The sequence below is a fragment of the Rhinolophus sinicus genome, chromosome 15 (assembly GCF_057876585.1).
Source record: "Rhinolophus sinicus isolate RSI-liver-muscle chromosome 15, RSI-T2T, whole genome shotgun sequence".
Classification (NCBI taxonomy): domain Eukaryota; kingdom Metazoa; phylum Chordata; class Mammalia; order Chiroptera; family Rhinolophidae; genus Rhinolophus; species Rhinolophus sinicus.
The window spans coordinates 83,643,946-83,668,651 of record NC_142515.1 but is presented as its reverse complement, the minus strand read 5'-3'; the positions used below and the strand labels follow the sequence as shown (position 1 = coordinate 83,668,651).

Here is a 24,706-nt window from a genome sequence, read left to right as displayed (position 1 = left end):
GTCGTGTAGGGACGGCTTCGCGGAGGAGGGGCGAAAGAGGGGCTGACGTTCCTGGCAGAGGGACCCAGTGGAGCACAGGCCTGGAAACGTCGCTGGGGCCTCGCGTGGAAGCTGAGACCTGCCGCCAGAGGTCGCCAACGTTGGGGTTGAGGGATAGGGGCGGAGCGCGCTCGGATTCTGGGTCCCGGAGACCCCTGAGAGCTGGGCGGGAGCAGAGGACGAGAACGGGCGGAACCAGCCGATCGAGCAATGATGCGGGCCGACCAGCGGTGACTGCCCTTCCTTTCCCGCCGTGCAGTCCAAGGGCCTGGGACCCAGTAGCCTCGGCGTCCCTCCCCAAGAGGGGTTGGCACCGGCAGATCCCGCCTCACGCATTCCGACCGCTCCCACTGGGCTGGGCCTGCGCACAGGTGCGGGACTCCGAGTCCCACCCCGAAGCGAAGAGATCCCGCCCCCCTACCGCCCCGCGCCCCCGGCGGCCCAGCCCCGCGCCGCGTCAGCCGCCAGGCGGGCTGTCCCTGCGTTCGCGTCTGTCCGTCTGTCCGATCGCGCCGCGAGAAGGGCTTGGGGGCCACGAAGGGGGCGTCGGTACCCGGCAGCATAGACACAACCCCGGCGTCGGCATGAAGTCCCGCAGGGACAAGCTGCCCATCCCGGCGCTGACTCTCGAGTGAGTGCTTGGCCGGGGAAGGGGACGGTGGTGGGGAGGAGCAGGCTGACAGCCACGCTTCCCCGGCTTCTCTGTTCAAGTCGCCCATAGTGGCACCGCCGCCTCCAAGGAACCCTCCCGGGTCATCGGCCTGGCCCCGCCCTCGAGGCCTGCGCTAGACCCAGAATCCCGGGCCTTGGGCCCCTTCTCCCGGAGGGAACCGCAACCCTGGTCCAGTATCCGGATTCGGCCACACGCAGGGGGCGCTGCCAGGTTCACCGTCCCCGGCCTCTTTCTTTGCAGTCTGTCTCCGAGCAGCCAGAGCCCATCCTTGCTGAGCCCCAGCAGCCCCTGCAGCCCTTGCAGCCCCTCGCTGGGCTTGCACCCCTGGAGGTAAGTGACAGTGCGCCAGGCGGGGCTCAGACCTCACCCTGGTACCCCAGAGCCTTGGAAACTGCCCAGACCCAGCTCTCTCCCCAAGGTACTGTGGGCTTCTGACCTCGCCTCTCTGGGCTTCAGTTTACCCCTCCATAAAATGGCACTATGATAGAGCTGTGATGGGGAAACTCCATTTTCAGTCATAGCCAGCAGATCCCCTATCTGACAGGTGGCCAAGGCGAGGCCAGAACTTGAGCTGTTGCCCAAGGACATCCCGAGACAGGTGCTGGGTTCCCAGCCTTCTCAGGGCCCTTCCTGTAGAATTGGCCTGGCTCCCAGGCTGTGACCTCAGGGATTCTCCCCACACCCAGCTCAATGGGAAAACGCCTCACTCTGAATGTACACAGACACAGACACACACACACACACACACACACACACTGCTGAGAGTCCACCGTTAGAGCCCCATGCACTGGCTTACCAGTCAGGGTGTCCAATGGCTTACCCAGGCAGAAAGGTATAGGCAGAAAAGAACCAGCTTGATTAAGCACTAGGCTTCCGTTCCCGCCTCAACCCTGGGAGGGAGGCACCCTTTCTGACCCCATTTCTTAGCTGAGGAAAATGAGGCTCAGAGAGGAGACACCAGTTCTCCTGGTTCAGTATGTCTACGGGCGAAGCAGCAGGGCCAGCTTGGCCACCAGGGTCTGTTGAGGGTTTGAACCACCCTCTGTGACTGGTGGGGCTCAGGGTCTTGCCCCCATACAGGAGGTAATAACAGGGTTATTATGGGCTCCTTGCACAGCTCGGGCACAAGTTCAGGGAGGGAACAGATGTGAGGGTCAGTGGTGTCTAGAATTTGGTGACCCATCAGTCCTTTACACTTTAGTATAAATGAGCTGCTCAGGTTCCTCCCACAGGCCTTTAATGGGGAGAAGAGAGAACGATTTGGAACCCATACCAGGTGCAACAGGTAGGTTGCACCTTCATTCAGTCAACAAGAACTTACTAGGGACCTACTGTTTGCCAGGTATTAAGGGAATAGCTGTGAACAAGATGAACATAATCAGTCCCTTCCTCACGGGTCTCTCAGGAAGTGGGCAATGAATAAGTGAATGGAAAAACAAGATACTTTCAGACAGGGACCTCCTGGGGGTAGGGAGGTGATGTTTGAGCCGAGGCCTGGGCAGAACTATGGAGAAGAGAGGCACCAGACAAGAGGGAACTGCATGTGTAAAGGTCCTGAGACAGAACTGAGATATTTTTTAAAGCCTCTGGGCTGCATTGCAGGGAAGAAAGGTCTGCTGGGACAGAGGAGAGGAATGGAGGTGGCAGAGGCAGGGAAGTGGCTACAGCAACATCTGGGTAGGAGATGATGGGCCTGGACCAGTCAGGGTGTCCAGTGGGATGCAGGGACTGCTGTAGTCCCCTTTTAGCAAAAGAGGAAACTCAGGATCTCAGTGGCACAAGACCTCAATTATGTTGTCCAGGGGCACATGGAAGAGAATGTCAGGCCAAAACTGACTCTGAGTTCTTGGCCTCAACCCCAGGAGAGTCCAGGATGAGGGGAGGGACCTGTTGAGAGCCCTTAGCCAGTTTTACCAGGAAGAAATGGAGGCAGTTTGGGGCTCTAGCTAAGGCCACTGGGCTCCCTCACTAGCCACCAGGGGGCAGCATAGCAACGTCACCTTGGGCCAGGCAAGGAAATGGGTCCTTGCCGCTCCTACTCCAAGCACCCTAGGAATAAGCCCACATTTGTCCCGTCAGCCTCCAAGTCCCTGTAGGTCCAGCCCCTTTGACTCCTTTGCTTCCTCCCTGTCCATCTCTCCATCATTCACCCTGCTCTAGCCAAGCGGCTTTCTGGACTGCCAGAATGCGAACTGGTCCAGCCACAGCGCCTTTGCACTTGCTACCCCTTCTGCCCAGAGCTCCATTTCCTCCTTTCTTTGTCAAATCTCCACCAAGCCCTCGGATAGGAAGTCTTCCCTGAACACCCCCATACACACACTTAAGAGCCCCTAAGCTCTGGTTACATCCATCTATTTCCCTCATTCGGATCCCATCATGGGTGTGATTTCCATGTTTTCTTGTGTGATCATTGGGTTATTTTTCTCAACCAGAGTTCTGGGAGCCCCTTGAGGGCCAGACCTGGATCTGTCCTGGTCATACTGTATACCCTCAGGGCATATAGCTATATACCTATATACCAGGTGTTCAGTTAATGCTTGTGGCATGGACAAATGGGAAGCAGCTGGGAAGGCACTGCCTGTGGTGGTGGGGAGTTGAAGAAGGTCCTGAGTTGGGCCGTCACAGACAAGGGTGTGACAAGTTGTTTCAAGCAGGAAGAGCACTGTCAGAGAAGTGTTCCCTCTGGGACCTTGAATGCCAAGGATGGGAAGAATTTGGGTTTTCTACCCAGGGTACGGGGAGCCATACAAGATACGGGGCTAGAAGAGGTGTGGACAGCATGTGGGCAGGTGGGAAGGGCTGAGGTAGTCAGACCAATGAGGGGTTGGAGGGGGGTGGTCTGTACATCCACCTGGGCTTATCCATTTACAATCACTAGCAGAAGCAGAGAGGCAAAGCCTGAGTCACAGACAGGGTTGGGATCCAAACCCTAGGAGAAGGATTTACCCAAGAGTGTGTTTTTGCTGTAAAAGCAGTAAAGAGCCATGGAGGTTGTGTGAACAGGGGAGAGACGTGATCTGGTGGGCAGTAGGCTGGCACCAGAGGTTGGTGGCTCAGGCAGCCTTCCACGGGAGGCCTTTGCCATGGCCACAGGCCCTCTGGATTGTCAGCTGCAGCCCTATACTGCAGAGGGGGAAAACTGAGGCCAGATGGGCGTAGGAGAAACAGCTACTGGGGACGCCAGTGCAGTGGGTATTGCCGGGTATGTAGGTGGTACAGAGTTCAGCCGCAGCTGGGGAGGAGGGGCAGCTGCTTTCCTAACTGTGCACACATCGGGGGAGCTCATGGGTACAGTATGTAAGCATACGGTGACACAGACCGTGGTTTCATCCCTACTTGGGTCCCCTAGACCTGGGGGACCTCAAGTTCCCTCTACACAGGAGGCTGGACACGTGAGGGCAGTAGGTGACCCCACCCATCCTCATCTCCACATCTGGACCCTCAGCAAGGCCTGTCCTTTGGAGTCAAAACAAGTTTAGAATCCACCCACTTGTCTTCACAGCCTCACCCTGATCTAAGCCTCAGTGTCCCCTTCCCAGACCCCGTCACAACCCCTCACTAGTCTCCTGCCACTTCCACTCCTGCCTCTGACAGCTCCTGTTTCCGATGGCAGACATGGGCAGGTTTACAGAATCCAGACCACACCTGTCCCCATATCCTCCATGGCTCCCCATGGCTCCTATAGTAAAACTATACTTTCCCTGCAGCCCACAAGGCCTACATGGTCAGGCCTGCTGGCATCTTCCCCTCAGTCCTGTCTCAAGACCTTTGCACCAACCATGCCCTCTGCCTGGGACACTCTTTCTCCATGGCGGGTGCCTCTTCCTTCTCAACATCTCCATTGGCTGCAGTGTTGCCTTCTCAGAGAGGCTGCCCAGCTAAAGTTGTTTTTGCCAGTGTTACTCCTGTTCTTTTGTTTTCCTTGACTTCAGTGATTGAAATTAACTTGTTCATTTAATTGTTTCCCATTTACTGTCTGCCTCCCCAGGAGACTGCGGATCCCTGAGAGGAGGGATTATTTGTGACCTCATTTTCACTGGGTCCCCAGGGTTAGGCACAGGGGCAGACACACAGTAGGTACTCAATCAGTGTGTGATGAGTGAATGAATGGCCAGATCTGAGTGTTTGAGCCCCGGTCTGGGGGACCTGTAGAGCATTCCTGGGGAGGTACCCAGTAGGTATCTGGACCACAGGGCGGGCCATCTGAGGGTGACACTGGACATGGAAGAGACAGAGTAGAGAGTCTGGGAGAGACTTGCGGAGCAAAATTGGTGGCAGGAGGGATGGGCAGGATTAGGGCTACACACTGGACAGCAGCACCCCCTCCACGCATGAGTCTCCCCTTCTCAGATGTGGGGTCTGTGGGATCTGGGTCAGTTCCCAAAGTGTTGTGTGGCCTGTGAAGGGACTGCCCTCAGAGCGACGATGTCCCTGACTTCCTAGGGCTGTCATGAGAGGAGGAAGCATTAATTCACTGCCTACTGTATGAGACATTTCTCCTTCCACAGTGAACACGAGGTACTGTATCCCCAGCCTAGTACCAGTCACTTTCTGTGCCTTCAATTCTATTCCATTTTCACCAGGAACATGTGTAGATGGGGAAACAGAGACCTGGAAGTAGCCTGTTGTTAACATTTACATCTAACTCCTGTAATCCTCTTGTCAGGCCCTTTTTCCTCCCATTTTACTGCTGAAAAGACTGAGGCTTGCGAAGTTAAATCAGGCATCTCATTCCTGACTTAGGAAGGCTGATGACCTTTTCTATCACACAGACAGGCAGAGCGTGTCAGATGCCCTGACTCAGTTTGCTAAACACGCTGTCTGTGCCATCCCAGTACTGGGAGATGCAGAGACCACAAGGATCCCAAGGGCCTGGGGAACACAGCCGAACACAAGAGAAGGCTTCCTGGAGGAGAGGGACGCTGGATTTTGCCGGGCAGGAAGGGCATTCCAAGAAGTGGAGCCAGTGTGGGCGTGGTAGCATGATCCCGGCCAGGCCTCTGGATGGGCCTTGAGTGTCGCACTCAGCAGAAGGGGTTAGAGCCGCCTGAGAAAGGGAAAGGGGGACCGAGATCAGATTTACATTTTAAGGAAAAGGAACCAGGTTCCAAGGCCCAACCTCCAGGTACCACCAACGCCCCGCCCTCACCTCCCACACCCCTGGCAACGCCCGACCCTCCGTCAGCGGCCCTGGCAACACCCCGCCCTCTCAAGAGCACCCGGGGCGGCCCGGCTCGCTTCGGCGCCGCTCGCCCCGCCCCCTCCAGGTCCCGCCTCCGCGCTCGCCTGGGCCGGGTTCTCGGTCGCGCTCCCGAGCGCGCGCTTCCTCCTCTCCCCGCCCCGCCCCCAGCCCCGCGGCGCGCCCCCCACCCCTCCCCGCGCCGCTGGGCTACCCCGGCGGATCCCGCCGCGGAGGTTCGTGCCCTGCCGCCGGCTGCTCCCCCCGCGCCTCCCGGGCCTTGGGTGGCACAAAGGGAAGGAGCAGCATGTCCGACCCCAGCTACTGGACGGCGGTGGCGGCTCCCGGCCACCGGAGCCGCTTGGCCAAGGGCGCGCTGCTGCAGCGCTCCAAGAGGTAGGGGGAACGGCGCGGGGGAAAGGCGCGGCGGCCGGCCGAGTAGACGCGAGTTGCCAGGAATGTGTCCCGGCGGCGTGGTGTGGGCCCCTGTGCGCGGCGGTAGGAGGACGGGGGAGGACTTTCTGGGATCGAGGTATCCCCTAGTTTCCCAGACATCCTTTTTGCGCCCCTCGTTACCCTCACTGGGATGTCTATCGGGGTCGCCGCTAAGGTGTTGAGGAAGTAGCAGGGAATTGAGACAGAGGCAGGATTTAAACCCGGAGCTCGAGGTCTGGGCCAACCTGGGGAGGTGCTTCTTGGAAAACCTGAGGCTGGTCTGTCCCTGGGGCCCAGTCAGCGGAAATCTTGGTTCACAAGCAAATATTTGCTACACGAGGCTGGCGTGCATGTGGGGTGTGAGGAACGCCGATCGCTGGGTTTAACCTAGAGCAAAGCCTGGCCTCTCTTGGGGGTCTCAGTTTCTCCTTTTGAAGAGCAGAGAGGCAACGTGAAGGCTATGGGCTCTACTGGACCTGGGTTCAAGTGAAAGGTCAGGTACTGCCAGGCTGTGTGAACCCAGGCAGTTCATTCACCTCTCTGTGTCTCATTGGGTGTCTCATTGGTGCTGGGTTGTGGCATTCCCAGAGGGGAGCACAGGTAGAGGCCGGGTGATGGAATCTCTAATGCCAAGTCCAAGGGCTTGGACTCTTCTTCAGACTCTGGGGAGCCACAGAGGACTTATGGGCACCTCAGAGGTTGGGTTCAGGAACTTGGCCTTAGACCCCTATTTTCTGTCATATTCTTGTTCTCTGTGGAACCACATGAGTGGTGATTGAATGACTAGGCCACTTCTCAGGGTCCTGGGCCTCCTCCAGGGAGGGCTGAACAAATAGTCAGCACTCAATAGTTGCTCAGGAAATGAACAGATAATGCCCACTTCCCGTTTGACACCTCCAACTTGGCTGTTTTCAAGAAGGCCCTGCCTGAGAGTAAGAGGGAGGTGGCCAAGTGTTTTTCCCAAATGCTGGAAATGACAAATGATGCATTGCGGTGCGAAGGGAAGGGTGTGGGGGTAAGGAACCAGGTGAGGGGCAGGGAGAGGATGTGGGACTGGTAAGTGGAGGGGGGTGGGCAGGAAGTTTTGCAGGAACCTGTGGCTTTCACTTTTGCTTCTGTACCTCAGACTAGAGGACAATCCCTGTGGTTGTTGACATCTGTAGCCTCAGTTGCCCCCACTGGGAAATAGGTGCAGCTGGTCTCCCCCACCTCCAGACTTGTTGGCATTGACAAATGGTGACTTAATTCACTGAGGAGACCATGGCTTGCGAGCACTGTCAGGAGAAAAATAACAGTACACATACCTGCCACCATGTACCCCCGCTGGTCTGAAGCTGAGCCCTGGTATATGGGTTTCATCAAATCTTTCCAGCCCCTTTCAAGGCATGCAGATGGGGCAACTGAGGCTCAGAAGGGCAGCTGTGGGTAGGCTGTTCTCCCTTCTCCCGCTCCCACCGCCTGTCTTGTCGCCTGAGTTGGAGGGTGACCATGCTCTCCCACACTTTGGCCTGCACTGCCTTCTGCCTGGGACACTGTTCCTGGCCCTGTGAGGCCCAAGGTTTCCTCTCCCTCCCTGCATCGTGTGCTGTGGCTGAGCCGCGTTGGCGGATGGGGTGTGTGGGCTGATGCACTTGCAGAGCAAGAGCAAGCAGAGCCGTTGCTGGGTGACTGCTCTGGGGGGTGGGGAGGGAGGGGGACAATGTTGCTCCCAACTTCCCTCTGCCAGGATGGGGGCTGGGGCCGAGGCACCAATGGGCACTGCCTGGGCAGGGGGCTGATGGCTAGAAGGAGCTGGGATGGAGGGAAGGAGGGAAACACTTTGGCAGAACTGGAGACAGGACTCAACTGTGCAAGATGCTGATGTTAGGGTTTTTAAGGGTCAGACTGGCATTTCGGGGGACCTTGGGGAGGGACATTGCCAAGAGACTTCGGCAGTGGCCCTGGAAAAGGGTGCGCGGAATGGGGTAGGGGATACCTCAACCCACCTGCAGGCTGCAGGGTCCTCTCCACCCTCTTCCTTATTTGCCAGAGCTCCTGGCAATGGCCACGCATGGGTAAAGGTGTGAGGGTGGGACTGTGAATACTGACGCCTGACAAGGCAGGGTAGGGGCTCCTGACTGTTCACAGCGACCACCAGGAGGCCAGCAGCACTTCATGCCACCACGGATAATATAACAACAATAGCAGGAGATTTAATAATAGTAATATGTGTCCAATATGACTCCCACTGGGCCTCAAAGGCTGGGCAAAGGAAGGGCCATGGGGGGGTCCCGCTGGAGGCAGAGTGGGAGTGGTCGTGCCCAGCTTCCTATCCTGCCCCAAAGCTGGCCTCACAGGTGCTCCTGCCTGGGCACGTGGTCCCCTGAGCCCAGAGGCCTGGGCCAGCACCTGACCTTGTCCCCACCTCCCCCCATAGCTGCCGCAGTGGGAACCGCAAGAGCCTTGTAGTGGGGACGCCCTCACCGACCCTTTCCAGGCCGCTGTCGCCCCTCTCAGTCCCAACTGGTGAGCATGAGCTTGGGAGCAAGTGGGCGGGTGCTGTGTCCTGTCTCCGGCCCCGATGACTCAGTTTCTCCTGGCCTCCTTCTCAGCAGGCAACAGCCCCCTGGATAGTCCCCGGAACTTCTCAGCGGCATCAGCTGTCAACTTCCCCTTTGCCCGGAGGTTAGTGGTCCCTGGTTTGGAAGGGGATGGTGTCCTCTTGACTGGTGAGGGGACAAGCAGGGGGCATGTACTTAGTGGACCTGCCTCCTCACTGGCCTTTTCCCCTCCCCTGACCCCTGCCCTGCCGTGATCCCTCCCTCTGGCTTCTGCCCCTGACTCGGCCTTCTGCAGCCACATCCCTCGCACAGACAGGTAATTTCAATGAGCCCTGGGGAGCAAGAGGGATCACCACCAGGTCTAAGAATCATTAATTCACTGAAAGTCATTCATTCACTTAACAAGAGTTGTGTGCCAGGCATTTAAATGTCACTTATTCATTCAATATTTATTGCTTGCCTGCTGTATTCCACGTGCTAGGGGACTGAGGAAGGGGGAGCTGGACTTTGGCCCTTGGGAAATCCTCAGTCTGGTAGAGGGGGCCAGCAATATACCCCAGCGGCTGTAACTCAGAGAGGTGGCAGCTTCAATTGGGGGGCACACTGGCAGTTGGAGTCAGGGAGGACTTCCCAGAGGAGGTGTCTGAAGGATGAGGAAGAAACACGCAGTGGACTTGCTCACCCTGAATCACTGTTCCCAGCCTTATAGAGGATCCTTCCTCTAATAGAGCCAGAATCTATATCTGTCCTTGGGCCCCACAAACCACAGGGGCTAAGCCTTCCTTCCGACTCGTCTGGTTCTCCTCTCCAGGGCTGACGGCAGAAGATGGTCCCTTGCATCCCTCCCGTCTTCTGGCTATGGAACCAACACACCCAGCTCTACCGTCTCGGTACCCACAGTCCCACTTTGGTGGGCAAACAGGCGGGTGCGAGGTTGGAGGGAAACACGCCTTTGGTTTTTTCAAGGGGTCAGATAGTTATGCAGTCAGTAAACATCCTCACTGCTCTCTCTGTGCCCCATTCTGGGTAATGTGGGGGGTCCCTGAGAGGTTCTAGCCTTAGCTCCAGGAGCTCCCAGTCTGGGTTACACAGATATCCTTAGCCTGTGGGGTCAGGGCCTAGCCATCGGGGGGGGGGTCTTAGGGCTGCCAATGGGGAGGGCTTTGGTTTTGAGGGATGCATAGGAGCCAGGCAGGTGAGGGTTACCATCAGGTGACCAGCTGGCAGCCTGGGCCTTGAAGAATAACACTGGGGGTTCTGGCTTTGGCACTGACCCTGAACCTGTGGCCCTGATAACCCCCTCCTGCCAGTCAAGCTCATCCTCCCGGGAGCGTCTCCACCAGCTTCCTTTCCAGCCTACGCCAGACGAACTGCATTTCCTGTCCAAGCATTTCCGCAGCTCAGAGAGTGTGGTTGACGAGGAGGTTGGACACCGCTCACCCCGCCTTCGGCCCCGCTCCCGAAGCCTCAGGTGGGCCTTGACCTCTGGCCGCTGCCCCAGCCACTCCCTGGGCTGGCTTTGGGATTCACACCATGGCTCGTCCTCTTCCTCTGGCCCTGACCCTGCCGGAGCCTGGCTTAGTCCCCTTCCCCTGGGCTGGGTCTCAGGTCCCATGCCACAGGCTGACCGGTCCTCCCCTTCCCCCCCTTTAGTCCAGGACGCACAACAGGCACCTTTGACAATGAGATCGTCATGATGAATCATGTGTACCGGGAGAGGTTCCCCAAGGTAAGCCTCGCCATGTGTCCGGACTGACCCCAACGCCCCTCCCTGTTGCTGTCCCTCTCTGGGTGACAGACAGGCACTCTCTGTCTTCTTGGCTATATCGCCACATCTGTCCATTTCTATTTTTCCCTCTGGGTCTCAAATCCCCCTCTACTCCCGAGCCCTCCAACCCCATTGGCTCCATCATCACATCCCCTCTCTGTCCTCAACTGTCTCCCCTGCTCCAATCTGCACGTGCTGCTCCCCAGCCCCATTCAGTGACCAGGTCGCCCATCTCCACCCAGGCCACAGCCCAGATGGAGGGTCGTCTGCAGGAGTTCCTCACGGCCTTCACGCCTGGTGCTCGGCTGGCACTGGCCGACGGCGTCCTGGGCTTCATCCACCACCAGATTATCGAGCTGGCCCGCGACTGCCTGGCCAAATCTGGAGAGGCGCTTGTCACTTCCCGCTACTTCCTGGAGATGCAAGAGAAGCTGGAGAGGCTTCTGCAGGATGTACGTGTGAAAGCTGGGGGCTGGGGATCCCTGGGAGGGGCAGAGCAGGGCCCAGGGCCTCTGGGTGATGTCCCACCAACCTGCCCGCAGGCCCATGAGCGCTCGGACAGTGAGGAGGTGAGCTTCATCGTCCAGCTGGTCCGCAAGCTGCTAATCATCATCTCACGGCCAGCAAGGCTCCTGGAGTGCCTGGTGAGTCTTCACGCACAGCCGGATATAGGGGCCCAGCAGAGCTGAGATCAGGCCCCAGAGCTACAAGACACTAGTTCCCATCGCATAAGACATGGAGAGGGGCACAGGGTGCTGCCAGGTTGGGGTGGGCTTCCTGGAGGAGGGGCCAGGAGCTAAGACCCCAGGGACAAGTTGGAGCCACTGGTCAGAGTACTCCAAGACAGAGGGCACAGCATGTGCAAAGGCCTGGAGGTAGGACCAAGCCTTGGCTGACCAGGCCTCTGCACCCCCAGGAGTTCGACCCTGAGGAGTTTTACCACCTGCTGGAGGCTGCCGAGGGCCAGGCCCGTGAGGGCCACGGCATCAAGACAGACCTGCCACAGTACATCATCGGGCAGCTGGGCCTGGCTAAGGACCCCCTTGAGGGTGAGCTGGGGTGGGGCAGGGTGGAAAGGAGAGACTAACGAGAGGCTGGGGTAGAGTTATACTATCCTCGTGTCTCTGTGTCCTGCCCTCAGCCCCCTGTGGGGCCCCCTGTGGGGAGAGTGCCTGGGATTTCGGGGTCAGGCGGCTGCACATTGGACCCCCTGACCGGCCTCAGTGTCCTCAACTGCCAAGTTTAGGTGGGCCAGGGCACCAGGGGACCACCACTGGCAATGGCATTCCTATCGTCCTGCAAATTCACAAAGCCCATTCCCAGTTTCATCTGACTGTGGCCTCAGAGGTGAACTCGGAGCCAGATCCACCCTCAGGCAAGAACTTCTCCAAACAACCAGGACAGGGGAACCAAAACAGGGCTCAAGGGGAGCATAGAACTTGGAACAGCCTGGTCTGGGGATGGTCGAGGAGGCTCTGGGAAGAGGTGGTGTTGAAGCTGAGGATGGAGAGGTGACCAGGTGGAGATCTGGGGGCAGGGGAGAACCAGGCAGGGGTATGACAGAGGCCCTGAGGTGGGACCATGTCTGGCGTGTCAGAAGAGCAGCAAGGAGGGGGTGCGGCTGAGGAGCAGAGGAAAGAGGGGAGCTGGGGGGAGGCGAGGGGGTCATCAGGGCCTGGCCGCAGTGGCCAGTGGTCACCGAGCGAGCATCATTGCTGTGTTAACCCTGGGACCGGGCTGCTATCATCCCCATTTCAAGCCGGAGAGACTGAGATTCTGGGCAGATGAGACTGAGCAGGGAATCAGACACAGGGGTGCCCAAGGCCATACCACTCTTGGATTGGCCCTGTGGCTGCGGCCATCCTCCTGTCTGTCCAGTGAAGATAACGCGGGTGGTGCTGGGGGTGGGTCTGGTGTCAAAGGATACAGGAAATGGCCAGACAGGTGACGGCTGAGGCTGTGGGGGCTGATCACCGACCCAGCATCCTACGGGGCCCACTGAGAGTGGGAGGGGCTACATTTGAACCTGGGCCTCCCTCACCCCTGAGGTTCCACCATCCCATCCCAGCCTAGCTCTGGGACCATGAGACATTCTTCAATGCCACTGTCATGGCTCATGTCCAGGGACCAGTCACTGAGGCCACTCCTCTGCCAAGCCCTGGGACTGCACTGGAGGGGGCGCCCACAGAGTCGTACCCTGAGCTGGGTGGTTATTAGGATCCCGTGTCACAGCTTGTGTTCACAGGCCAAGGCTTAGAGCCAGGGTTTGATAAAAGCTGAGTAACTGGAGCCTGGGCTACCCACTGGCCCTTCTCGATGGTTCCTCAGTTGTTGCTTAGTCCCGCCTCCTAGGTTTGGCTGAGACCTGGACACAGTATGGGCTCCTTGTCAATGTTATGAGAGTTGGTCAGGAGAAGCTCCATGTCCCCAGTCCTAGATGGACCCTGGAGGCCTCAGGAAATCTTTGGATGATGGAGGGGCAGGTGGTGAAGGCCCCATTCAAGGCTCCTTCCCCGTCTTGCAGATATGGTGCCTCTGAGTCACCTCAATGACAGAGGACAGACCCCAGCACCTGAGTCCCTGGAGGTGAGGTGCAGAGCTTTGGGGCCCCCCACCTGTCTTGTTCTTCTCAGAGCAGACCAAGCAGCCATATGAGGGGCTGGGTTTGCAGAAGTTTTGCATGCAGTAGGTGCTTAATAAATTCCTGACTTGGGAGGAAGGTGGGGGGAGGGAGACTGCTTTGCCATGAAGGTTGGGCATGGCAGGGCTGGAGGGGACGCTGGAAAGGTATTTTGGAGGATGTGTACAAGTTTTCTGGGAAGAGGGCATGACTTGAGCAAAAGCTTAGAAACTCTGACACTGAGTTGGAGAAGCTTGGGTGGGGGAGAAAGTAGCATCAGATACAAGGACTTGGGGGCTGGACGAGCCGAGCCCGCTTCTCGGGGGATCAGGACCCTGAGCCCTTTTTGCCCCCCAGAGCCGTATCCTGGTCAGCCCGTCACGGAGGAAGCCGTGTGAGAGCGACTTCGAGACCATCAAGCTCATTAGCAACGGGGCCTACGGGTGAGTCCTCGGGTCCCACATAGACCCGTTTCTCAGATGCCAGCAGGGATGACTGACGCCCAGGCAGCCCCTAAGTGTGCAGACAACTGCAGAGGAATGTGGCAGAGTATGGCCTTGTTACAGGTGTTCACTATCCAGGCCCTTACCTGCCCCAGGTATAGGGGGGTTCTGAACAGGGAAAAAGAGGACCACACGGTGGCAGGAGCATGCAGTGAGCATTATTTGTCACTTTGACAGGTTTGTGGGGGTGGGGGGGAGTGGGATGGTTGGGAGAGGTGTCCTTGACAGCATGAAATTGTCAGAGGGGGATGGGAGGGGGCCAGCAGCATAGTGGAGGGTCTCTGGGTCAGAGAGCCCCAAAGGTCAGCAGCAGCATGTGTGGGCTCCTTATAGCTCTAGCGTGTATCTGGCTGGGAGCAGTGGGGTGCAGTTTCACTGGGTACACAAAGCAAGCAGACTCTAACTGGCTAAAAAATCTGTATATTTGGAGTATATTTAAAGTACTTTGAGTTTAGTGTAGGCTTTTGAGCTAATGGGTCTCCGCCTGCTGTGAATAAGTAAACAATCTGAGGGCCAATATACTGGGGCCACGTGTAGTTCATTTATAGGACACCAGGGAGGGCGACTTAAACTCAGTACCTACTTTGGGAACGGGGCCAGGTATGGATAAATGTGTCCCAGGTGGAGGGCGCAGCACTGGCTAAAGCCTGCAGGTTGGATCCTGGGCCTGCCAGGGCCTTGAGCTCAGGCCTCAGTGAGCCCTCCCGCTCCCGCTCCCCCAGGGCCGTCTACCTGGTGCGGCACCGGGACACACGGCAGCGCTTCGCTATCAAGAAGATCAATAAGCAGAACCTGATCCTCCGTAACCAGATCCAGCAGGTCTTTGTGGAGCGCGACATCCTCACCTTCGCTGAGAACCCCTTTGTGGTCAGCATGTTCTGTTCCTTTGAGACCCGGCGCCACCTCTGCATGGTCATGGAATATGTGGAAGGTGCGGTCTCGGGGGTCTCTTGCCTCTAGCGCCGGGGAGCTCACCCCCTACTTGGGAGAATGTCCCTCTTTAGGCCAGGCTGGGGTCTGCTCTGTCCTCTAGGGTCCCAGCCTGCCTTGGGGCCCGTCAGTCTGGGATGCGGTGGTCGGGGCTGGGGCCGCCCAAAGAAGAGTGGGAGGCTGGAGGATAGGGTCCTAGGCAGGGGGAACTGGTGAGCATCAGCCTGGAGGGTGGAAGTAAGAGCAGGGAAGGACGGGGTGGACGGAGCGTCCAGGGTGAGGAGCTGCAGGTTCGAGTGTGCAGTTTAGGAAAGACTGGGGCCTTCAGGTAAGTGCAGGGACAGGCGTTTACCAGGGTGCTGTCAGGCAAGGACAGGGAGCATGCACTCTGGAGTCACCAGCTGCGTATAGGGAAGGGACCAGGTATGTACAGAGCCGCCACCCTGCCAAGGAAAAATAGGCTGGGAGTCAGGGTTGCCCCTCTCCCACCGCCTGCCTGGTTTACCACCCCGATTCAGGACTGACCCACTAGGGACCCTGCGGACCAGGCCAGGAGGGTGTGGAGGCATGGGGTGTGGCTGCTGAGCCCACAGCCACTGAGAACGTCTCCCCCTTGCAGGGGGCGACTGCGCCACGCTCCTGAAGAACATGGGCCCTCTGCCTGTGGACATGGCCCGCATGTATTTTGCGGAAACGGTGCTGGCGCTCGAATACCTGCACAACTACGGCATTGTACACCGGGACCTCAAGCCTGACAAGTGAGAGGCGGGGCCACGAGGGGGTGGGGCCCAGAGGCTTGGGGGCAGGGCCTGGCCAGCGGTGTGGGAGTGCGGCCTGGTTCTGCTCAGCAGCCGGTGTCTATCTGGCTTCTGTTGGCGTCAGGGGGCCCCTACTGGCAGAAAGGCAGGGAGCTTGCACATGTTGAGCAGTGACTTAATAGGTACTTGCTGTATGCAGGGAAAGGACTGCCCTGATGGAGGTGCGGCCCGTCACGGAGAGGGAAGGTACACTTAGGATGCACCAGCTACATGGGGACTGATCGTGCGCTCTCAGAGCTGCTGCCACACAAGGGGAAAGAACATGCCCTGCTGAGGCACCAGCTATAGAGAGGGAACAGGAACATGCATGTTGCAAGACCTTATATTTGAAGAAAGCAACTGTGCATGTCTTGGACATATGTTGTGTGTTAGTGTGGGAAAGAAAGGAAAAAATGTTTATTGAGAGCCTTGGGATGTTTATTTTATTCTAGCATCTAGGAAGCACCTACTGTGTGCTAGGTCTTCTATGGGTGACTGGGAAACACAAGCATGCATGTGAATAATCCTTTATGCTTTGTAACCTCTACATAATTTTCAAAGCACTCTCCCCTGCATTAATTGAGCACCTGCTGTGTACAAAGGAAAGAGCCACCCCTATATTGAGTCTGGATATGAGGCCAGAACCACATGTTTCTCAGGTACTTGGCTACATGGAGGTGTGAACGTAAATGTGAAGATCCTTGTGTGTTTTCAGGGCATTTTGTAGTTTGCTTAGGAAACAAAACAAATGTGTATTTAGCACCTGCTGTATACCTGGGCCTGTGCTTGCTGCCTTAAGGACTCTGTGCCCAGCAGGCCTCTCTATGATCATCCCAGGGTGGGGTAGGGTCTTCCGAGTGTCTCAGGTCAGACCCCAAGGCAGTCCCTGCCCCTTTCAGGACCCTCGTCTGCAAGATGGGGTGGGAAGGTACCCAGTCTTGAAGGGTTGAGGAAGGAATAGACACACATAGTAGGTGCTCAACAAAAATATTTCTTTTTCACTTTGGAAGATTTCAAATACACTCCAAAATCAAGAGAAGGTATGTTAGTTCCCTCAGCTATCATAATAAAATACTACAGACTGGATCACTTAACACATTGCGTATGGATCACGAGAATCTTCACGAGGGATTTTTTTTTTTTTTTATTAACTATTTTCCAAACATGTTCCAATTTAATAGCCCTTTGTAGGGACAAAAATTAAAATAGTTTATATATTTTTACATAGAAAATACATCTTGTTAATCCTTTCTAAAATAAGTACTTTCTTTCATCTCTTAGTTGTTTTGTTTGGTTTTAACCACATAGTGACTTGTTCCATTTCTTTGATTTTTTTTATTTTTATTAAATTTATTGGGGTGACAATTGTTAGTAAAATTACATAGATTTCAGGTGTACAATTCTGTATTACATCATCTATAAATCCCATTGTGTGTTCATCACCCAGAGTCAGTTCTCCTTGAGGGATTTAAACCCCACCATACGCAACGTGTTAAACAACAGAAATTTATTCTCAGTCTGGGGGCTGGAAGTTTCCGGTCAAGGTATCAGCAGGGCCGCATTCTCTCTGAACACACCAGGGAGGGATTCATTCTAGGTCTCTCTCCCAGCTTCTGGTAGTTCCTTGGCTAGTGGCAGTGTCACTCCAGTATTTGTATGGCCTCCTCCCTCTGTGCATGTCTGTGTCCAAATTTCTCCTTTTTATAAAGACACCAGTCATTGGACTGGGGGCCACCCTGTTCCAGTGTGACCTTATCTTAAGTAATCACATGTCCAGCAACCTTGTCTCCAAATAAGGTCCTATTTGTAGTTACTGGGGGTTAGGGCTTGAACATGTGGATTTGGGGGAGACACAGTTCAGCTCATAATGGAAGGGTACAGTGCCCCATGCCCCTACTCAGGTTCCACATCCACCAACACTTGCCCGATCCTGTTTCCTCCCTGTCCTCGCCGTCCCTGCCCCGCCCACCCCACTGGATGATTCGAAGGAAATCCCAGCATCGTATCATTTCATTTATAAGAAGGAAAATATTTTTAAATAGCGGATATAGTCAATGTTCAATAAATGAACGTTTTTTTAGGTAGGTGTGCCTGTAGGAGCTCAGGAAATGTTGGTTGTCTTAACAGTGGTGGCTTTAGGTCTGCTACACGGCCTCCGTGTTAGAAGGTGTGGCTATACCTGGTAGCTATTGTTTTTCCCACAACTGGTGTACACAGTAGTTGCTCAAGAAACACCCCTTATTTTAAAAAAGCAGCAGGTGCACAGAATTGTTTCTTTATAGAGGCGAGGTACACAGTAGGTGCCAAAGACACGGCTCATCCAACAACTTGGATATACACAGTGCATTTTCTAGAAATTTGTTTTTAAGCAGCAGAGGTGTGTGAAAATATGACTTTATAAAGATAGAGCATGTGAATCTATCACTTAGCAAATCATTTATATATTTAAGCAAGAAAACTTAAAACAGCAGCGTACATGGTAGGTGTGCAAGTTTAATGGATGCACTTCTGAGATACACAGAAATATTTCTGTATACAACAGGTGCTCAAGATATGTTCATTTTTCAACTTGGGATGTCAGCAACGGGTGCTTGCACAATGTTACAGTAATGGACATAGTGCAAAAATACACTGTATATCCCCCCCCAGCAGGTGATCAGGAGATGTTTTAATGCAGTTGGGAGATGCTGTGATTCTGACAAATTTTTTTTACGCAGTCGAGTATATAGTAGGTACTCAATAGCAACACGAGATACACGCGGTAGGTGCATAGAGATGTTTGCCAAATGTGTAATATTTCCCAAGACCCATTGGTTCTTGTGATAATGTGGCTGTGCAATGGAAGTGCCTTCCACTCCCCTGGGTGGCGGGGGTCTGGCCTGCCCAGAGTGGAGCCAAGTTCAAGGGCAGCAGGAAGTACCAAGTGCCGGGGCCCCCAGCCCTGAGCGTGCTGCCTGCCCGCCCACAGCCTGCTCATCACCTCGCTTGGCCACATCAAGCTGACCGACTTCGGCCTGTCCAAGATCGGGCTCATGAGCATGGCCACCAACCTCTACGAGGGCCACATCGAGAAGGACACCAGGGAGTTCGTGGATAAGCAGGTGGGCGGGTGGGCAGGAGCCCTGGGTGCTGGGCCCCCTTTGTCTGGAACCTGGCAAGACTCGGCTACGAAAAGGAGAAATGAAAACGCCCCCTGTAATTCTACCCACCCCTTATTCCCAGCCTGGCCCCGGCCTCTCAGGTTCTCCTGAGGACCCTCCCAAGCTGGGGGCTGCCTTCAGTTTCCCTGTTCTGCCTGGCCCAGGTGTGCGGGACCCCGGAGTACATCGCGCCCGAGGTGATCTTCCGCCAGGGCTACGGCAAGCCGGTGGACTGGTGGGCCATGGGCATCATCCTCTACGAGTTCCTGGTGGGCTGCGTGCCCTTCTTTGGCGATACCCCTGAGGAACTCTTTGGCCAGGTGGTCAGTGGTGCGTTCTCCATCCTCTGTCACCCCAGGTTTGAGTCTCGGCCACACGGGGGCTCTTCCCTAGCTACACTAGCGAGGGGAGCAGCCCCATGTGTGGATAGGGCACCTACGATATGCCTGGCCAAAGTTGGGCACTGGGGAGATGAGCAGGGGCAAAATAGACAGCCCTTGTGGTGCCCATGGTCCAGCAGGCAAGACAGACAGTGAGATACAGAAGCAAATTTTGGAGGAGTTAGAAGCCAAAAATGCCAAGAAGAAGTAGACCGAAGGGAGGGGGCATGGTGCTGGGGGCGCTGCATTAAATAGCAAGTTGTGGAGGCCTCCGAGATGACTTGTGAGCAAAGACCTGAAGGAGTGAGGGGGAGCCACAGACAGAGAAGAGGGGAAGGTGCTCTGGACAGAGGGTGCAGCCAGAGCAAAGGCTGTGAGGTGGGACAGATTCTGGTGTGTGAAAGGAGCAAGGGAGGCTAATGGCTTGGAGCACAGTGAGTGAGGGGCAGTAGTGGGAGGTGCTTGGCAGGACTATCCCCACCCCCCTCACTCCCTCCCCTCATTGTAGATGAGATCCTGTGGCCAGAGGGGGAGGAGGCCCTTCCAGCTGATGCCCAAGACCTCATCACCAGGCTGCTCCGGCAGAACCCACTGGACCGTCTGGGCACTGGTATGTATGGGGCCTGCGGCAAACAAAAGCTCTACTTGAAAGGCTGCATGAAGAAGGGGAACTTGGGGTTGGGGTTTTGAAAGATGCACAGGCGTTTGCCAGGCATTAACTTAAGACCTTGAAGGAAGAGCAGGTAGCTGGGTCTGGTACAGACCGGGGACACTGAGGCTGAGTGAGTATGTGTGCCTGTAAGATCACCAAGACTGTGTCCTAAGGTCCTCAAAGGCCCAGCCCCATGGTTCCCACTGTCCCAGTTTTCCCAGCCACTTAATGAATGGTTAAGGAACTATTTGATACGTGCAGCCAGCCATTACCATGGCCACTGCAGGTCATGTTCATGATGAAACTTGGCCATGGGAGAGAATGGTTGGGGCTGAGGTTGTGGAACCTTCACAGTCAGCTCTGCTCCATGGAAGCACTTGGAAAGGGCCCAGGAAGGAAGCCCTTCTAAGTCTCGGGGATTTCTGCGGATGGTGGGATCTCAACATCCAGGAGAGGGAAGAGCAGGGCCTGGGTTTGAGCCCTAGCTCAATTCTCTGGGCTCTTCAGTGGCTGCTGGCTTCCCCTCCCATCTTTCTGGTTCTGTGTTAGCCAAGTTTTGGTCCCCCATGGGCCCAGGGGGCCACGGGAGTGGGGACCCACAGAACTCTGCTGGGCGTGTCTGCAGGCGGCACCCATGAGGTGAAGCAGCACCCCTTCTTCTGGACATTGGACTGGGCTGGTCTCCTGCGACACAAGGCCGAGTTTGTGCCACAGCTCGAAGCTGAGGATGACACCAGCTACTTCGATAGTGAGTGGGGGTTCTGGGAGGGGAGGGTTGTCTGCTAGGGTCTCCGCCCAAGCTCGGCGCCTCACTCTGGACCTTGAATTTGACTTCTGGAGCTTTCTGAGAAGCTAGGGCAGGTCTGCCCTCCCCGCCTCCGCTGGGATTTCTTGTACTTCTGGGTTCACGATGCACGGTACCCCCTCAAATTGCAGGAGGGGAAACCAAGGCACTGAGTGTGGCAGACCCTTGCCTGGGGTCTTCTAGCATGTTCCACCTCCCAGCATGGAGCCCTGTATCACACAGGAGGGTGGGGCGCCTTGCTGAGCTTTTGTGGAGGGGTCCCCTCAGATACTTCTGTGGGTTCTCCTCACTCAGGGTTCTGGGCAAACACAGCAAAGGCCCTCATTGTCCAGCGTCTCCTCCAGAACTTGTTGTGTGGTCTTGGGCATGTCAGAGGTCCTCTCTGAGGGTCTGTTTCCTCTTCTGTAAAGTGAGGGACATACTTTATGTTTCAAGTACACAATTTTCCTAATTCTGGGTATCCTGTTTCAAGAGTAAGAATACTAAGGCTCAAACACAAAAATTCCCAGCAATGGTCCCAAAGCATTTAGGGACATGGCTGGGATGGATTCTCAGATACTCACTCTGCTGCCCAAGCCTCTTATAGTCCCTAAATGCAGTGGGTGTGGTCCCACCTCACAGCCTTCGGCCTTTGCCCTGGTGGTGGCTCTTGCCACACTTGCCCTCCCCCATTACCCCCCCCTACCCACACACCCCCACCCTCACAGCCACCTCACATGGCTGCATGTGCCTCTCATCCCGCAGCGCGATCAGAACGGTACCGGCATCTGGGCTCTGAGGATGATGAGACGAACGATGAGGAGTCGTCCACAGAGATCCCCCAGTTCTCCTCCTGCTCCCACCGGTTTAGTAAGGTGGGGGCCGGGCTCTGGATACAACTAGTGCTCAGGAAATATCAGGAGATGTTTTAGTTATTTGCCAGTTGTTTTATCGTGGTAAAAAACACACAACATAAACTATACTGCACTAACCATTGTAGAGTGTACAATTCAGTGACATTTAGCACTTTTAAACAATATTGTGCCATCTTCACCAGCATCATTCTGGAACAGTTCTATCACCCCCAAGGGAGACCTTGTCAACCTCATTAGCAGTCACTCCCCATTCCCCCTCCCCCAGCCCCTGACAACTACCAGTCTGCTTTCTGTCCCTATGGATTTGCCTCTTCTGAACATTTCATATAGATGGCATCCCATACTAGATGGGCTTTTATGTCTGGCTTTTCTCACTCAGCATGTTTTCTAGGTGCATCGTGTTACAGCGTGTGTTAGCACTTCATTCCTTCTTGCGGCCGAGTAACAATTCCATCATGTGGATGGACCGCACGTGTTTATCCTTCATCAGCTAGCTGATGGACATTTGGGCTGTTGCCACTTGTTGGCTATTGTAACTGGAACTCCTATGCTGGGTGTCATTTTATAGCTTCGCAAGCTGACGTTAAGTTCCTTCCTTTGTTTATAATTGGATGAAAAAACCCTCTGCACTACTTGTGGGCCTGGGCAGGGTATCGTAGTCAGCGACAGAAACCCTGGCTGTGGGCCCCTGGTGGCTGGGCCCCTCTGAGCCTCCGTTTCTCACCTGTACAGTAGGCTACAGACTCTGCTATCTTTAGGCACATGCTGAGTAAGGATTTCAGGAAGTGAATCACAGGGAAGCGGGTGGGTTGGCCTTCCTCCCCCAGCCCAGTGCATGTAGGAAGCGGGTGCGGCTTCTGTCTCCGTTGTTATTACTGTTATTTTTTATTACTTCCCAGGTCTACAGCAGCTCTGAGTTCCTAGCTGTGCAACCTACCCCTACCTTTGCTGAACGGAGCTTTAGTGAGGACCGGGAAGAAGGGTGGGAACGCAGTGAGGGGGAGTATGGCCACCGGCAGAGCACTGACGTCCGGTAGGTGGACTGGGCAGTATAAGCAGATCCAGCCTCCAAGCCTGCTAGGAGGTGGAGCCACAAAATCTAACATTGGAAAGAGCTTCCCAGTGGCCCAGTAGAAAAGGGTGAAACATATTGGCCAACCTGTCACTCCCTTTGGCTTTGCATTCCTAACCACACCCAACATAAAACAGCCATGCACCATCACACTGTTTGGCTTCTGCTCAACTGTTCCTTCTGTCCAGAATACCCTCTGCTCATGAACTTCTATTCATCTTTCAAAGTCCAGACTCAACAGAAATAATCAATGTCAGCTAGAGGATGGACATTGGAAGCTGGGTTTTAAAAGATGAATAATAATTCTCCGGATAGACACAGAGAACAGAGCAAGCAGAGAGAACTCACACTCTATTTACACATTTCCCTGACTCTAGGCTGAGAGTTAAGTTGTGGCTACTGGGGATGACTGGGTGTCCTGGAGTGAGGGCACTTAGCAAGTGTGACTTGGGCTCTTCCCTTTCAGGCTGAGGTCCTGGACGTCCTCCAGTTCCTCCTGCCACTCATCCTCTTCCCAGCCTGAGCGGGGACCCAGCCCATCTCTCCTGAGCACCATCAGCCTGGACACGATGCCCAAGTTTGCCTTCTCATCAGAGGATGAGGGAGCCAGCCTCGGCCCTGTGGGCCCCAAGAAGCCCGTCTTCATTCTGGGAGAGCCTGACCCACCCCCAGCCACCACCCCAGTGATGCCCAAGTCCTCCAGCCTCTCTGGTAGGTGGTGTCCAGGGTGGGAGGGGTGGTATCGTGGAAAGTGTCCCAGGGGAAGGGCTATTTGAGATGGATTTTGAGGATGAGTTGGAGTTCTAAAGGGAACATTGACTTTTCTAATAAAGTCTTTAAGATAGGAAAGGCCAGGGCTCTAGAGAGGCTTTAGGCCTCAGCTTGGCCCCCAAGGAGCCACCAGCTTCATTGGGTCAGGATGGGACTAGAGAGACGGACAGGGCTGAGGGCTTCCAAGAGAGTAGCTAGGGGTCTAATGGGTGGGGAGAAGGCTTCCTGGAGTAGGGGAATTGAAGAGTGGAGCTTTCCAGGGAGAGCGATGTAGGAAGGTTTTGCAGGAAGAAGGAACTGCCTGGACAAAGGCCAGGAGGCTGGACTGTGTCCACGCCGACCTTGCCTCCTGAGGACGGAGGGGCCGAGTGGTGAGATGGGAGTGCCAGACTGACCCCCTCACCCTGTAAACCCCTAGCCGATCCTGCCGCCCTCAGCCATGCACGTCTACGGAGTAACAGCACTGGTGCGCGACAGTCCACACCCAGGGCCTTGGATGCCGGCCGGGGTCGCCGCCTTGGGGGCCCACGAGAACCAGCCCCTGAGAAGTCTAGGGCTTCCCCCAGTGGGGGCCGGGTGCCCAAGTCGGCCTCAGTGTCTGCCCTGTCACTCATCATCACCACTGGTAACGCCCATGGCCCAGCCTCATCTCTGCTTAACTTAACCATGGGTGGGGTCATGTCCATTTTAACCACGAGGTGGGGTCTGCTTTGGCTGGGGTGTCTAGAGCTGGAAGGGGTCCTTCAAGGTCATGTTGGGCCTGAGCCCCAGAAAAGGGGAAGGAGTTGGGCGCAAGGAGATCTTGGGAACTGGCGTGCCTAGCACAGAGCACTATATGTGCAAAGGTCCGGCAGGGGGACCACACTTGGGGCATTGGAGCAGCAGTGAAGCAGCTGGAGTGGTTGGCGCGGTGGGAGGGGAAGGTGCCCTATGGGGAGGCGCATGAGGGAGTGACCCCTCCCCCGAACCTTCATTCCTGCAGATGATGGCAGTGGTGGCCCCCTCATGAGCCCCCTGTCCCCACGCTCATTGTCCTCAAACCCGTCGTCCCGTGACTCATCTCCCAGCCGAGACCCGTCCCCTGTGTGTGGCAGCCTGCGGCCCCCCATTATCATCCACAGCTCCGGCAAGAAGTACGGCTTCAGCCTGCGGGCCATCCGCGTCTACATGGGCGACAGTGACATCTACACTGTACACCATGTCGTCTGGGTAAGCTGGCCTGGGGAGGAGGGGGTGAAGGGGGCAGCCTGACCTGGTCTGAGGCTGGCTCTGGCCTGGTGAGGTGTGTTTTCTAGTCTGAGGTTTGGGGGCCCAGGGCAGGGAGCTCGTGCCCTCTGGGCCTCCACCATCAGTTATGGGAAGGGGTTTGGGCAAGAGGGACAAGGCCGGATAGAGACCCTAAATGGGCATGAAGCTTATGCCCCCTGCTGGCAGGCGCACAGTGGGTGAGTTGTCCTTCGGCCCCCAGCCCAGGGCTCTGCCCATCCTCTCCCCTCTGGTCAGTCTCTGAACAGCACCCAAGGTCAGGGAAACTGAGTCAGCATGAGT

At 55.9% G+C, this 24,706-nt stretch overlaps 1 protein-coding gene across 18 annotated transcripts in view; it reads left to right on the top strand.

Annotated features, from left to right (window-relative positions):
• The window catches only part of MAST3 (microtubule associated serine/threonine kinase 3), a 36,097-nt gene that overhangs the window by 7,036 nt on the left and 4,355 nt on the right, over positions 1-24,706 (top strand). The window contains exons 1-24 of one of the 18 annotated variants that reach the window (XM_019736800.3): positions 459-670; positions 953-1,042; positions 8,743-8,831; positions 8,921-8,990; positions 9,162-9,182; positions 9,678-9,756; positions 10,177-10,337; positions 10,520-10,595; positions 10,877-11,086; positions 11,177-11,278; positions 11,551-11,683; positions 13,159-13,220; positions 13,612-13,697; positions 14,480-14,688; positions 15,307-15,445; positions 18,453-18,585; positions 18,789-18,954; positions 19,513-19,614; positions 20,282-20,404; positions 21,206-21,315; positions 22,215-22,348; positions 22,854-23,098; positions 23,577-23,783; positions 24,141-24,367. In XM_019736800.3, coding sequence (XP_019592359.3) covers positions 624-670; positions 953-1,042; positions 8,743-8,831; positions 8,921-8,990; positions 9,162-9,182; positions 9,678-9,756; positions 10,177-10,337; positions 10,520-10,595; positions 10,877-11,086; positions 11,177-11,278; positions 11,551-11,683; positions 13,159-13,220; positions 13,612-13,697; positions 14,480-14,688; positions 15,307-15,445; positions 18,453-18,585; positions 18,789-18,954; positions 19,513-19,614; positions 20,282-20,404; positions 21,206-21,315; positions 22,215-22,348; positions 22,854-23,098; positions 23,577-23,783; positions 24,141-24,367 — 3,021 coding nt within the window. In that variant the 5' untranslated portion in view covers positions 459-623. Of the gene's footprint in view, positions 1-81; positions 671-952; positions 1,043-5,998; positions 6,288-8,742; positions 8,832-8,917; positions 8,991-9,161; positions 9,183-9,677; positions 9,757-10,176; positions 10,338-10,519; positions 10,596-10,876; positions 11,087-11,176; positions 11,279-11,550; positions 11,684-13,158; positions 13,221-13,611; positions 13,698-14,479; positions 14,689-15,306; positions 15,446-18,452; positions 18,586-18,788; positions 18,955-19,512; positions 19,615-20,281; positions 20,405-21,205; positions 21,316-22,214; positions 22,349-22,853; positions 23,099-23,576; positions 23,784-24,140; positions 24,368-24,706 lie in introns of those variants that run through there. The other 17 variants (XM_019736799.3, XM_074337884.2, XM_019736803.3 and 14 more) reach the window with 17 other exon arrangements.